Source organism: Chelonia mydas, chromosome 8 (assembly GCF_015237465.2).
Source record: "Chelonia mydas isolate rCheMyd1 chromosome 8, rCheMyd1.pri.v2, whole genome shotgun sequence".
Lineage (NCBI taxonomy): Eukaryota > Metazoa > Chordata > Testudines > Cheloniidae > Chelonia > Chelonia mydas.
The window spans coordinates 350,615-366,157 of NC_057854.1; the positions used below are offsets into that span (position 1 = coordinate 350,615).

Here is a 15,543-nt window from a genome sequence, read left to right on the forward strand (position 1 = left end):
CCCTCGGGGCGGTGATTGGCTTCACGGAGCCAATAAGCGCTAGATGTGGGCGGAACCCCTTCCATCCGTCCAATATCAAGAGCAAACGTCCCCCCCACCATTCTCTCCCCCAATAGGCTCTCACTTCGTTTGAGTCACGCGGACATTACCCAATCAGAGAGCGGCTGTTGTGTTTGGTCCCGTCCCCCGGTCACTCTGATTGGCTACAGTCGCCAACAATCTCTGTGATTGGCTGGGATCCGGCGGCAGGTTTAAGTTCCGCCTGTTCTATTTTCATTCAAGTCTGCGGCCCCGGGGACTGGGGCGAGACCGGAGCAGCGATCGGCGCGGCCGGGGGCGGGGCGGCGAGCGGGGCTGCACCGCCGGCTGGGGGGACCGGGGGGGCTGGCAGCGGCTCCGGCTCCGGGGCGAGCCTGTCCCGGGCGGGGCGTGACCCGAGGGCGCCCGGGTGCCCTGGGCTCGGGCCGCGGGCGGTTGCCGCGGGTGACCCGGCTCGTGTGCTCCCAGGTGGCGGTCCCGTGGCGCCATGGCCGGGAATCTCTCCCCCGCGGGACCCGGCGGCGCCCGCTCGCGTCTCGGCTTCCGAGCCCGCTGCAGGATGGTGCTGAACTCGCTGCGGGATACGGAGGTCTCCCTGCCCTTCACCCCGGAGCCGCCCCGCACCCCGGTCACCGACCTCGCTCGGGGCTTTAGGAACCTCAGCACCGTGGCTGGGTAAATCCCGTCTCGCCGCCGCGGGCGCTGGGGCCGCGCGGGGACAACCCCCGGCCTGGCCGCTGGGATGCGCGACAGACCCAGGGACCAGTGCGGTGCCGGGGCCGGGCTCGGCCTCCGCCCTGACGGGGCCGAAATCTGCCACGCGCCCGCCCTGCCAGCGAGCGCCCCGTAGCAGAGCCGGGCCGTGCACAGGCTCCGCTTGGTGTTTTGCTGAATTCCTCGGGCGTTTCGTCCACCTGCCGCTCAGGCTGCCCAGCAGGCAGAGACCGAAGAGTGCTTCTGATCTCCCCAAAGCAGGGCGAGGGGCGCAAGTAGTGCAAGTAGCATTGGGAAAGAAGCTGGGGGGTGAGAGAGTCTCTTTGCTCAGCTTGAGTCAGGATGTACACACCAACTAGAGCTCCTACTACAGGGATTGGGTCAGCAGTTTGCTCTTGATGCCTGGGGGGAGGGTTGATAAATTCAGGCCTAAATTTAGGATTTTCTTGCTGTTTAATGTTTGCATCATTGTGTTGAAAACCACTTTACTCTAAAGGTTGTGATGTCTGCAAGGCCTGCTCAAAAGGAACCAAAAGGACTATAAAACTCTCTGTCCTAGTACCGGCTCCTGCAAGAAACTCTGGGAGGGCTTCTCATTTTCAAAAAAAAAAAGTCTCTTGGTGTGAATAGCATGGCCACTAAACCTCTCTGGAGCCCGAGGAGCCATCCCAGGCTGAAAGGAGCCATCTTTTTATAAAGGCACCCTCAAGACCTCCCGAAATGGCTCACAAAACTCAGGCTCTGATAGGGCTGGGGAAGGTAACTGTTATGCTTCCGGCAGCTCTAAGTGGGTGCATGATGCAGAAAAGAGTCCTGACGGAGATCCTGCTGTTGGATCCAGTGCAGTCTCATACCTTGATGTCTACATGCTGATTTACAAAAATGTCACAATTTCCCCCATCCCCTGATACTCTGGATTTTGATGTGTTGTTGCAGGGACACGCCAAAGTGCTGTCTAGATCTGTCTGATCTCAGCAGTGGTGAGGAGATGCCCACCTTCAGTTTCACCCATTCCCCAGACATGGCTGGTAAGAGCTGACTGGCTGGGACAAAACTGAGCCTTAGCCCTAGTTTTATTGCTTGCTATTACACTGGTGGCAAGACCCAAAAGAACATCTTTGGTAACAGCTAGTACTGTCAGCCAGCTCGGCTCCTTCCCATTATTATTGTTGTTATTATATATTTGTTATTTATTTTGTATTGCAAGAATGCCTACCTGGGGTCCCAATCAAGGACCAGTACCTCATTTTGCTATGTGGTGTTAAATAAGTAATAAGAGAGTTCCTGAGAACTCTCTCATTATGGGACTATGAAAAGATGCAACGGGTGGATTCAACAGATAGATGGGTTGTGGGTAGATGAAGACAAGTAAAACAAGCACATTTTGCGTAGTATAAGCAGTAGCTGCAACTCACCGGACTAACTATTTCCAACAGTCAGTGTTTGTAATTGTTGTTAATGGTGCCAAGACTCTCAGAATCCTCAACTCCAGCTGTACACCCTTTCAATATGAGACAGTCCAAAACGAGCCCAGCTTCCACAAGGACTAGACTTCACAGCCTAGCCAGGTGGAAAGGACTCTTCCATCCTTATAGTGAAAAGATTGGCTGTTGTAGCTATTCTCTTAGAATGCTCCCTTGAACTGGTCTCTAACGGCTGTTGCCAACACATGGAAAGCATCGGCACATGGGATAATTTGTCTTTACCGTTTACATAAATCTAGGGATGCTGTAGCAACACATCAGCAATACTAGTGGAGCACATCCCCCGTCTCACTCTGCCTTAAAAGTGAAGGTTACAAATATTGTCTTCCTTGAACAAGTTAAATCAGCAGCAAATGCTGCTTTACTAGTTTTGTGAATCTCAAAATCTTCAAGTTTGTCTCATCCATCCCTTGGGACTGTGCAGTACTGAGCCCTGCCGTATAATTTCTAGAATATTTTCCACTGTAGTTTGAAATGTCTCCAGTTACTTCCTGGAAACCATTCCACAGCCTTGGTCTCCTCACTAGGAGGTGTTCCTGATATTCCGCCTACCATTATCCGTTTCTGTCTAATCTCCCATCTTGGGTAGTCATAGCATGTTGGCCACAGGAGACTCTTGATGCCTTTTCTTCATTTACCATAATTGCTCCTAGTTTATGCTCCATGCTCATGCCCACTGTGTTTTGCTGATTTATCTCTCTTCAGCTGTAGGTCGAGTGGACTCATCAGGACCTCCGGATGGGCTGTAAGTTCTGTATATCAGGGCTCTTCTATGAGCACCCATCACCACAGTATCTGTAGTTTCTGTTAATGAGCCAGATCAGATGAAGAATGATATGCTCTGAAATGGCAATACATACCAGGCTTGGGCTGAGGAAGAGATTTCCCCTCAAAAGTAGCAGGGATCTTTCCTGTTCTGCCCAGATAGTCGTCTTATCTTTGTAAAATGTGAGTGACTCATGGCTGGAAGATACTGTGCAGTTAAGCAAGGAGTGTTAATATTTAGGTTCTAGATGGAGTGTGCCATGTCATACAAACCTTTCCTTTCCAGCTGCTGAGCCTTTGCACTCCTTCTCCTTTTGAACTCTATTTAATCATAACCACCATTCATTTACAGAGAGGGTCAGTAATAATATGGACTTCTTCACCTCCAATCAGCTGTTCAGATCTGGCTACCGTTAGTAGTAACCAAAAGTAGTTTCTATTCTGTGGCTCTGGTTTTCATGTGAAATGAGCATTGTGTGTTTTTTAAACCAACTCAGCCCAGTTCCTAATTCAGAGGTTTTCATATCACAAAAAAAACACCGCTTTGTCAGCAGGGTCAATGGAGAGACCAAGGACTAAATGGGCCACAGTAATTGAATTCCCTTTGATGGGATCCTTCCAAAATATGATTGAGGCGTGCGAGGGGGTGAAGTGAAGTTCTGTGCTGCAGCTGCCCATACTGTACCTTCTTCTATGGCTAGACTGCTTCAGTCTCCAGCACGGTCAGGCAGGCACCATTTCTGTTATGTATCTGCATTGCAGTGCTCACATGCGAAAAGAGAAGCAAGGTCAAGTCAAAAAGATCTCTAAGTAAATCTGAAGGCCTGTTGTAATAATTAGGCCTATAAATTTACTCTTGTTAGCTCAACTGTAATAAGTATATATATGTTCATAATATGTGACTAACCTATAACAACAAATGTTAATGGGACAAGATACAAAAGGGAGACAGAAAAACTGAATTAGTCTGAACAAAAAGGCAACTTTGATATAACTCAAGGACTATGTTAAAATCATGCTTGGTAAACTGATGATGTGGAACCAGAAAGTAAGTAACCAAAATTGTTATGTCAGAAACTAGCCCTAACTAGTGGACTAAATAATAAACATTCATTACTGAAAACAATTTGACCTACTTTCATTAACATCTGTTATGGCAGGTAACATCTTAGAACTTTCATATACTTTTTAGAGTTGGTAAAGTTGTAGGGCCAGTTATTACAACAGCTATTTTACCCACCATTCCCTTTAAGGGTCCTTAAAGAAAGAGATTTGGGGAAGAAAATAAGAAAGAACAGAGGGAAGAACAAATGGAAGCGAGCTTTGCCATCATGGCTGTCACCCCCACCATCTCATGGGTTTCTGGGCCTCTGTTACCCTAACCCTGAGCAATGTCCTGACCAGACTGAGCCAGACAACATCACCACCCATAGCAGCTCCAGCTGAATCCCAACAACCAACTGAGATGAAACGAGATTGGATTTAAACTGGAGCTGCTGCTGCTGTCATTAATCTCCACTAACTTCTTTTCTTTTCCCCAAAGGGACAGTTTAGGACTTTAACAAAAGTAGCAACAACAACAGCTCCAGCTCATCTCAACTAACTTTTTCACTCTTACCAAAGAGGACAGTAATTATCATAGGACTGAACGGGACCGCGAGAGGTTATCTAGTCTAATCCCCTGCACTCATGGCAGGACTAAGTATTATCTAGTTCATCTTTGATACCATCAAATAGACTGTCACACAAGGGTGTTTTTCCTTCTATAACTCCCTATAGCTAACAAGAAAGGGAACAAGGGATGTTCAAATGAAAGCCTTACTTAACACCTTACATTTGAAATGCCTTAACTGCTTTCCTTCTTTTCTGCATCTTTAATAAAAGATTAAAAAGGATTTTTAATGATATGTCTGCCATGGTACTAAGCAGGCTGTGGTCTCTGTATACCAAACCCCAGACCTTGTTTAATAGAGTTTAATGTTGGACAGTGACTGGGTTGTGTTAACAACTTCAGCTCATATTCCATCTAAATTAATACAACAGGTCACTGGTCTCTCCTCCTTCAAATCCTTCCTCAAGAACCACTTCTGCTGAGACCCTGCACAAGATCACTGACCCATGACAGCAAAGCTAGCTAGGCTGAGTGCAGTTTGTAAAATTAACGGGATGACTGTGCAGCCTCCAGCCCCAGGGCTAGAGTTGGATCGGATCCCATCCCCCCAGCACATGCACACCGTCCTCTGTCTGGCACGCTTGCTTAGCAAGCCCTGTTTCAGATTAGACTGTGAGCTCTTCGGGGCAGTGCCAGCGCAGTGATGCCTAAGCAGGGCCTTTGGGCACTACTGCAATACACAAGAGAACAATCTTTGAAGTTTGTTCAGCGTTTCCTAGATGGGAGCTTATTGCTTCCCTGCCCTGCCCACTCATGCAGGGGGCATTCCAGACCAGGTGGTGCATGTGGCTAGGCTGCTGTCAGAAATGGCTGTTTTCTCTCATACACAATCATCAACATATTCCTCTCACGAGGCAGCCTCCTGCTGATTATAGACAGCCTGCAGGTTCTTGCCTAGAGCGGCTCCCTGCATTGTCTTTAACTGGCTGCATGTAGTAGATATGTTTTCTGGTTTCAGTCCTGCCTGAGCCTGGTCAGGTGGTGTTTGGGCCTGAAGGCCTTTGAAGGGGACAATTCAGTCTCTTCTGAGCCTACTGACAAAGCAGTGTTTTTTTGTGATGTGGAAAATTGGTTTTTAGGGTCATCATGGGAGCACCAGTTACATTGGGTGTGGTATTATTTCTTACTCAGTTTTACATAAGAATCTGGAAATATGAGAGAGACAGTTTGCAGCTGGCCAGCCATGTCCTGTTCAGCATAAATAGGGGGGATGAGCTGTAAAATGAGGGGCAGGATCCCTGAGTTAATCCTAGCTCTGCCAGTGACTCACCATGTGGCCTGGGGCGAGATTCTGTTTCTCTGAGACTTAGCGTCCCTTCCATAAAATGGGATAATCATCCTGTCCTGCCTGCTGAGTGTCACCAGGGTGCTGTGTTAGTGCTGAGCATTGTCATTCGGCATAAGTTCTGCAGGGACATACTGAAGTGGGTGGGTCCCCCCTGAGGACGTGCAGGCTGGACAGCAGAGCAGGCCCCAGGACACACTGACAGGCTGTTTTTCTCCCTGCAGAGAGGCACCGAGGCAGAATGTAATATCTTTCCTGGTAAGTGACTGCTCTTTGCTGGGAGACAGGTTATTTTGTTACCGGGAGGAGTTGGGGCACCTGAGCAGGCCCAGAAAACGCTGTGGGCTGGTGTAAGGAGGCTAGATGCAGTGGGACACTGACTGCAGGTCTTGGGCTCATGCTTACTATTGACCCAGTGAGCGATCCCTTCTGTGCACTGTAGCCCCAGGTATTATGCAGCACACCGAGTTCCCCAGGCTCCATGCATCGAGAGGGCAACGAGACAGACAGCTCCCTGAACAAGGAAAATGTAAGTACCTGCTGCATGGGGTCGGGGGGGCTGCACAGGCCTTTTCTGGAAGTGGTGGCAGATGGGAGCACATGTCAGCAGCTCCGCAGCTCTGTAGCACAGAATCCTTACCAAGCACTGAATATGGAAAGGGGTAATCCTCTAGGATCCCCAAATTGCCTTTCCTCTTTCCCCACTAACTGTGGTGCTGAATCTACTCCTAACCAAGATCCAGTGCCTGTTTAATGCCGGGGGAGGTTTGAAACTGTCTAGGCTCTTGACCCTGGAGGTAGCAGATGTGGCCAGCTTTCAGCTAAAGGCCCCTTTCCCTTTCTCTTTTTTCAGGAGGGTGTCTGCTTTAAGTGTCCAGGGTGGCAAATGCCTAGGTCCCTGCTGTTTCGAAAGAGAGCAACAGCTCAGCTGGTGAGTTAATCATAGAATATCAGGGTTGGAAGGGACCTCAGGAGGTCATCTAGTCCAACCCCCTGCTCAAAGCAGGACAAATACCAACTAAATCATCCCAGCCAGGACTTTGTCAAGCCTGACCTTAAAAACTTCTAAAGAAGGAGATTCCACCACCTCCCTAGGTAACACATTCCAGTGTTTCACCACCCTCCTAGTGAAAAAGTTTTTCCTAATATCCAACCTAAATCTCCCCCACTGCAACTTGGGACCATTGCTCCTTGTTCTGTCTTCTGCCACCACTGAGAACAGTCTAGATCCATCCTCTTTGGAACCCCCTTTCAGGTAGTTGAAAGGAGCTATCAAATCCCCCCTTATTCTTCTCTTCTGCAGACTAATCAATCCCAGTTCCCTCAGCCTTTCCTCATAAGTCATGTGTTCCAGTCCCCTAATCATTTTTGTTGACCTCCGCTGGACTCTTTCCAGTTTTTCCACATCCTTCTTGTAGTGTGGGGCCCAAAACTGGACACAGTACTCCAGATGAGGCCTCACCAATGTCGACTAGAGGGGAACGATCACGTCCCTCGATCTGCTCGCTATGCCCCTACTTATACATCCCAAAATGCCATTGGCCTTCTTGGCAACAAGGGCACACTGCTGACTCATATCCAGCTTCTCGTCCACTGTCTCCCCTAGGTCCTTTTCCGCAGAACTGCTGCCTAGCCATTCGGTCCCTAGTCTGTAGCGGTGCATTGGGTTCTTCCGTCCTAAGTGCAGGACCCTGCACTTATCCTTATTGAACCTCATCAGATTTCTTTTGGCCCAATCCTCCAATTTGTCTAGGTCCCTCTGTATCCTATCCCTGCCCTCCAGCGTATCTACCACGTCTCCTAGTTAATATCATCCGCAAATTTGCTGAGGGTGCAATCCACACCATCCTCCAGATCATTTATGAAGATATTGAACAAAACCGGCCCCAGGACCGACCCCTGGGGCACTCCACTTGACACCGGCTGCCAACTAGACATGGAGCCATTGATCACTACCCATTGAGCCCGACAATCTAGCCAACTTTCTACCCACCTTATAGTGCATTCATCCAGCCCATACTTCTTTAACTTGCTGACAAGAATACTGTGGGAGACCGTGTCAAAAGCTTTGCTAAAGTCAAGAAACAATACATCCACTGCTTTCCCTTCATCCACAGAACCAGTAATCTCATCATAAAAGGCGATTAGATTAGTCAGGCATGACCTTCCCTTGGTGAATCCATGCTGACTGTTCCTGATCACTTTCCTCTCATGCAAGTGCTTCAGGATTGATTCTTTGAGGACCTGCTCCATGATTTTTCCGGGGACTGAGGTGAGGCTGACTGGCCTGGAGTTCCCAGGATCCTCCTTCTTCCCTTTTTTAAAGATGGGCACTACATTAGCCTTTTTCCAGTCATCCGGGACTTCCCCCGTTCGCCACGAGTTTTCAAAGATAATGGCCAATGGCTCTGCAATCACAGCCGCCAACTCCTTTAGCACTCTCGGATGCAACTCGTCCGGCCCCATGGACTTGTGCACGTCCAGCTTTTCTAAATAGTCCCTAACCACCTCTTTCTCCACTGAGGGCTGGCCATCTACTCCCCATGCTGTGATGCCCAGCGCAGCAGTCTGGGAGCTGACCTTGTTCGTGAAGACAGAAGCAAAAAAAGCATTGAGTACATTAGCTTTTTCCACATCCTCTGTCACTAATGCTTCAGGCTTCTCAGTATCCAATGACCTAATACCGTAAGTGTGGAGAGGATAATGCCAATGATAGCCAGAGCGGGATGGAGATGGGTCCTCCTCTGAAATTTGGAGGAGGGGAGCAGGCTGGGTCAGATCTCCCTTTTCTGATGGGAGGCACTGTCTGTGCCTTGTCTGGAAGTCTTGTGTCCTGTGGAGAGCAGGAATCAGAGAGGTCACAGGTTTGTGTGTTGGTTTGACACTGGGGGCAGTCAGGGAAGTCTGCTCTGCAACAGCTCTAGGCAGAGCAATCTGGGATTAGGTAACAGACTGACCATATGGAGTCTGGTTCTCCACCATCAGGAATTACTGTCCGTGAGTGGCACTGGAAAGCATGGCAGAGCAGGTCTGGGATCTACAGTGCAGCTTTCCTGGGTGGGAGCAAGGCACTGTTGCAGGCTCTAACTCCATCTCTCCCCGTCAGGATGCAGGGGGCTTGGAGGAGGGTGAGGTGAAAGATCTGGGTAGCCCAATTGCTGCAGTGACACGGCATCCACGCAGAGTGGCAGAGAACTCGGACAGCTTTGAAGAGCTCTTCCCCAATGAACAAGAAGACGTGGAGGTGAGAAGAGCCAGGCATAGTCATCATCTGCCCTGCATGTACTCCACTGTGTGCTTCATGGAGCAGTTCACAGGCTGGGGAAGTAGACACTGCAGAGTCTATCCTGAACTGGACTGACAGGCTACCAAGAGCCAGCAGGTGTTTGGGAGCATTCTGGATGTTTCTAGGGACCTGGGCAGCTTTGGTAGTGTTTAGCTGGACAAAGTATTGGCAACCTGAGCTCCACTGGGAGAAGATGCAAAGCTCAGCTCTCCCCTTCCACAGCTGGAGGAGTGGAGCTATCTGGGATGTGGTGAGCAGCCCTCCTGGACACTAGCAGATCCCTAGCAGTGTGTCCTCTCTCCATCACTGGGCACAGCAGCACATAGTTACAGGTTACTCTTGGTCACTGAATACCTGACAGTGATTTCAGGTGAGTTGTGCTTGTGGTTAATGCTGTTTCTCTGCCCCCCAGAAACCAGTGGCTGGGAACCTGTCCTCCAGCATGGCTGTCCTGCTCTCTGGACCCCTCCTCACACAGGACATCAATGTCAGTGAAGTGAGTGAGCTTACCTACTAATACATCATTAAATCAGACCCACCCATGTGTCTGGACAAAGCTTGTATCCTGCAGGGCAAAAATCCTTCTTGGACTGGGGGGTGCTGATAGGGCTGGCATTGCTCACTATCCACTTATTGCCATTCTAGGAGAAGCTGCTCTGCTTCCAGCTCCAAAGGGGCTTTACAGAGATGGGCCTCTGCAACCCAGGCTTCCGGGCAGGGAGCATTGCTCCGAAAGTGTTGAGCTGGGGAGATGGCGCCCCCTTGTGACTTGCCTGTTCTTCCCCTCTTCTCTGTTTCCAAGCAGGTCTCCATCAACAGAAGTCGCCTGTACCGCTCACCGTCCATGCCAGAGAAGTTGGACAGACCGGTGCTGAAGCGAATAGTGAGATGCCAGGACAATGAAACTCCAGTCAAGGTGAAACTGAGACGCAGCCCTGTCTATGAGGAGGTGGAGCGGGTAAGGGAGCCAGACCTGGGAATCATTAGGAAAGGGATAGATAATAGGGCAGAAAATATCATGTTGCCTCTTTATAAATTCCACACCTTGAATACTGTGTGCGGATGTGGTTGCCCCATCTCAAAAAGATTTATTGGAACTGGAAAAGGTTCAGAAAAGGGCAACAAAAATGATTAGGGGGATAGAACAGCTTCCATATGAAGAGAAATTAATAAGACTGGGACTTCTGAGCTTGGAAAAGGGATGACTGCGGGGGGATATGATAGAGGTCTATAAAATCATGAGTGGTGTGGAGAAAGTAAATAAGGAAGTGTTATTTACCCCTTCTCATAACACAAGAACTAGGGGTCACCAAATGAAATAAATAGGCAGCACGTTTAAAACAAACAAAAGGAAGTATTTCTTCACACAACACACAGTCAACCTGTGGAACTCTTTGCCAGAGGATGTTGTGAAGGCCAAGACTATAACAGGATTCAAAAAAGAACTAGATACATTCAGGGAGGACAGGTCCATCAATGGCTACTAGCCAGGATGGGCAGGGATGGTGTCCCCAGCCTCTGTTTGCCAGAAACCGGGAATGGGTGACAGGGGATGGATCACTTGATGATTACTTGTCCTGTTCATTCCCCCTGGGGCACCTGGCACTGGCCACTGTCGGCAGACAGGACACGGGGCTAGATGGAGTTTTGGTCTGACCCCGTCTGGCCGCTCTTATGCCAGGGGCTTTGGAGGGGCAGTCTAGCCTTTTCTTTGGGGAAACTGTTGGGCGGGTGTTGCCCAGCCCACATGGGCAGAGCCTCACAGTAGAGTAGGGACTGGTTGGCTTGCGTATTGCTAATGGCTGCCTGGTTGGTTGCAGGGTGCAACTCTGAAGAAGACGGCCTCACTCTCAGACATGGAAATTGTCAAAGTTCTCGATCAGGACTATGGCTTCCGACAGCTCATTGGGGACTTCTCTAAGGTCTGTGTCTCCTCCAGCCACCTGTGCCCTGAGCGGTCTCCCAGCGGTCTCCCACGTCAAGGGTACGCCTTGACGTGGGAGAAGGAGCCACCTAATGTTGATGTGCAGAGCTGGTTATTTTCCTTGCTGCACAGCAGTGAGATGAGAATCCTAGGCTGTAATCCCCAGAGACACTCCTAGGGAGCTGGTTTGGTTTCTACATGTTAAACAATCTTTGATTCAAAATCAAATCCCGATGCCCCCAGGGAGGTGGCAGGTAAGTCAAGGATCAGACAGCAATACCTCCCAGCAAACACAGGAATCCTGTGCTCAAAGAAACAGTTATGGATTTAATCAGAGGATGGAGAATGTGGATGGGAGGAGTGGATGGGGGGTGAAGATACCAGGAGAGTCACCACAGGACCTTTTGGGTGGAAACCAGTCTGAGTTTGAGAATCTAGAAGAGCAAGGGCCTTGCAGCTATTATGATTCTGAGCTGGACTGAGAATGTCTCTCTAGGTGTATGCGCTGCCGACAGTGACAGGAAGGCAACAGGATCTGAGATACATCACCCCGGAGACTGTGAGCAATGGCCTTCCCCTGTGTCTGTAACTGTGTCCTTTCCCACCCCAAGTGTGCTGTGCCCCTAGCTCTGCCTCTCCCTCCCCTCCAACATCCTTGTGTGTTACTCCTGAGAGCTGCTTGGTGAGGGCTGTGTGACCTGCCTGTTGAAGCTGCTGCTTGTGAATCCTGGTTCAAGTCTTGACTGCATTAATGTGGAGAAAGACTCCTTAATCCAGCTGTGACGAAGTGGGACTGTTCTTAATGTTTCCTCTGCATAGTGTGGGGGGTGCCTCAGTTTCCCCTATGCAGTTCTTAAGTATCTAGGTGGTGGGGTAAGGGTGTATGATCATTGCAAAGCCCTAGAGGGCAGGTGTGTGCAGGGGTCTGGACACAGAGAATGGCCGACACCCTGTTTCCTGGCCACTGATGGCCTGGGCCCTTCCCCCCTGCAAGGTGAGAGCTAAAGGGTTGGAGAACAAAGGAATCAGGTGACCTCCTGGCCCAGGAAAGGGACAAAGCCCAGAGGAGGAGGGGCTGGAGGGAGTTTCAGTTTGGGGCTGGCTGGGGGCATGGAGTGAAGTGCAGACGGGGTTGTCTGGCTCACTGCCCCCCAAAATGGACCCAGCTGAGGGGTCCTGTTCTCTGCACCTGCAAGCTCTGTGTTAGACCATGTTCCTGTCGTCTAATAAACCTCTGTTCCACTGGCTGGCTGAGAGTCACGTCTGACTGCAAAGTTGGGGTGCAGGACCCTCTGGCTTCCCCAGGAGCCCCGCATGAGTGGAGTCGCTGTGGGAAGCGCATGGAGGGGCAGAGGAGGCTGAATGCTCCGAGGTCAGACCCAGGAAGGTGGAAGCTGGGTGAGCTGTGTGTCCTGCAGACAGGCTGCCCCCAGAGAGGAGACTTCCCCAGAGTCCTGACTGGCTTCATGGGGAGCAGTTCCAGAGCATCGCCCAGCGACTCTGTGACACCAGCCTTCAAAGCTTGTTAGCACTAGAGCATAACTAGACACACCCTATTCCAGCCACAAGCGTCACTTGAATGTTCTCTTGTATTTGGACTGAGTGAGACCTGCTGCACACAGCCTTTGCCTCTTGCTGGCCTGGCAAGAGCAGGAGTTCTGTCTCAGAAGGGGAAGTTGTATAGCTGGAAGCTGCCCCTCATTGTTCAATCCTTTACAGGTGGCTGCTCTTCTCTTCGGGGAATTCCAAAGCTTGATTGAGACATTCTACATCATCGACTGTCGCTACCCCTATGAGTATCTGGGGGGGCACATAAAGGTGAGGGAACTGGGGAGGATCTGAAGTAGGGGGTGGAACTGGGCAGGGGCACCAGGTGTCTGTGATGAGCCACACCTGGCTGTCGATATCCCCATTTGTTGCTGAGAATCGATCTTTCTTTCTCCATGACCCCGCCCCCTTTTCTGCACTGCAGGGGGCTCTGAACTTTCACAGGCAGGAAGATGTCTTTGAGTTCTTGCTGAAGAAGCCTCTGTTCCCGTCCACACCACAGAAACGCATTGTCCTTGTGTTCCACTGTGAATTCTCCTCGGAACGGGGCCCCAGGATGTGAGTGCAGGCCCGGTCTGGTCAGAGCTGGGAAGAGGCAGCGGCTAGCGTGGGGTGGGTGCTCCTGGCTGAAATAAGTCTTGGTGCTGCCTGTTGCACTCAGCTCCACGTGTCGCTTTTGAAGGTGCCGCTATCTGAGGGAGGAAGATCGAGCCATGAATGAGTACCCGGCACTGCACTATCCCGAGCTCTACATCCTGAAGGGAGGCTACAAGGAGTTCTTCCCTGAGTACACGGTAATGGCAGGGCATCCAACTGGTGGGGATAAGGATCCTCAGACCTCCTGAGATGGGGCTGACTTGCCTCAAGGCCACAGCAAATCAGAAAAGTCGGTGTTAGCAGTGGGATTAGAACTGAGTTCCTGGTCCCATTGCTGTGCGTGGACCACTAGACTGTGCCCCACTGCCCACTAGTAGGTGTTGGTTACCAGTGAGGTGAAACCAAAGAAACAATGCCATACCACTGAGAATACAGCAGCCCCAGCTCCCACCATTCGAATTGTCTAGATGGGCTGGCTAGCGTTCCCTTGCTCTAGTTGGATAATGTGTCTTCCCTTCTCTTCTCAGGAGCTATGTGAACCCCAGGACTACTGTCCAATGCACCACCAGGACTACAAGGCAGAGTTGCTGAAATTCCGTACCAAGAGCAAGTTGTGGGCTGGAGACCGGAGGAGACGCAACCAAATCGCTCGCCTCATGAAGTTGTGAGGGCAGAGGCAGCAGCCTTGAGTGGGCACTGCTTGGAAGGGCTCTGCCTTGCACAGCAACGGCCTTTTTTCTCTTGGAAATGGGTCACTTGGTGACAGTCAAAGGCTGGAAAGTGGGAACCTGCTTTGTCCTATGGAAACTGCAGCCACCTTCAGCCATTTCAGATGCTAACAAATGCTACAGGAAGGCTGGTTAAAAAGGTCTTGATTCTTGATGCTGCATCTCAGAAAGACTGTGACTGAGCATGAACCGGGTGGACCCAGTAGTCCTTAAGGAAACGGGGCCTCCTTCACATGGAAGGCACAGAGTGGGCCAGGTTCTAGGCTGCCTCTCAATGTTGTGCCCAGCCATTGCAGAGGAAGGTATGTCACAGCCTGAGCTTTGACTCCTTTTTCCATCTCCTGCTTCTAGCAGGAACCTCCGTGTTTCTCTTCACTGTTACTCTAGGTTTTGCATTTAATTGTCTTTTTAGTGACAGAATAAACAGATACCAAAGTGCTTGATTTGAACAGCTCTCCCTGTCCCTCCAGCCTGGTGACTCCCACCCATCTGTGCCATTAGGATATTATGAAAACATCTTGTGGCAGAAGCCCTTGGGTGACTAAACAGATGCCAAATTCTGGCCTGTGATTGGCTGAGAAGTCCTGTGATGTGTAAGCCTCCATCTTATGCCTCTAAAAGGTTAAAACTGAAGGCTGGAACAATGTTAACCAATCAGATGACATCTCTTCTGCATCCTTATTATCCTTATACAGTCAGTTAAGGAACTGATGAACAGCAGCTAATCAAATCACATGTGCAAACCTTTGCTTCCTCCTTGGCTCACTAGGATTTTGACTTCTACCATTATCTCCATTTAGAATGTTGGGGAAAAGACAAGTTTGAAATTCCCACCCATAAAGAGGGGGAGTTAACCATTTATATGGATGAGGAGAACATCCCGTTAAGAGGAATATGAATCCTGCTTCAAGGCACAAAGTTAGGAATAAACTTCCTTGGGGGCAGGTTATTCCAAAATTGTCCATTGTGGGGTTTTTTGCACCTTCCCCTGAAGCTTCTGGCGGGGCACTCTCTGACAGGAGCCTGGGCTAGATGGAGCCCTGGGCTAGAAATCCTTATGTGTCCCAGTTATATTTTGCATGAACATTGAGAATGTATATAATAAAACAGGCTGTCTTGTCCTTGAGGTAAACAATGACCCAGGCAAATAAATACTGATGCTAATTGAAACACAATTATTCTCCATACAGTAGAGGAGTGTGTACTGCTTTACAGCCAAGTAAGAGATGGTCCCAGCTCCAAAGAGCCTGCAGTGTAGATTAGAAAAGGCATGATATAGAGGAGATGGCATTGGCCTGAGGGTGGGGACGGTGTGTTGTGCTATTTTTCTGTGTTAGAATTTTGAATTTACCTACTATGAGAAAATGTTACAATTTGTTTGCTATTTACATTGTCAGTAGCTTCTACCTTGTTCCTTCTGCTCCCAAAAAGCAGTAGCTCTAGGGCCCACAAAGAGCAAGAAAGATTCGGTGAGTTCACATTTACTTCTTTCAATCTATCC

The 15,543-nt window shown here is 49.8% G+C and overlaps 1 protein-coding gene across 4 annotated transcripts; it reads left to right on the plus strand.

The window, feature by feature from the left end:
- The first annotated feature begins 424 nt into the window (after positions 1-424).
- Positions 425-15,217, plus strand: CDC25C (cell division cycle 25C). 4 transcript variants are annotated; one of them, XM_027827346.3, is made up of 15 exons: positions 426-714; positions 1,690-1,781; positions 2,943-2,982; positions 6,184-6,217; positions 6,402-6,488; positions 6,813-6,890; positions 9,066-9,203; positions 9,658-9,741; positions 10,051-10,161; positions 11,066-11,167; positions 11,666-11,728; positions 12,889-12,987; positions 13,142-13,275; positions 13,400-13,511; positions 13,842-15,217. In XM_027827346.3, the coding sequence occupies exons 1-15, from the start codon at positions 527-529 to the stop codon at positions 13,980-13,982; spliced, it is 1,503 nt and encodes a 500-aa protein (XP_027683147.2). In that variant the 5' UTR covers positions 426-526; the 3' UTR covers positions 13,983-15,217. The 4 variants fall into 4 exon arrangements, with proteins under 4 accessions (XP_043376789.1, XP_027683147.2, XP_037762806.1 ...); XM_027827345.3 differs by having other exon boundaries at positions 427-714; positions 10,051-10,203; XM_043520854.1 differs by lacking the exon at positions 11,666-11,728 and having other exon boundaries at positions 425-714.
- Positions 15,218-15,543: the final 326 nt, after the last annotated feature.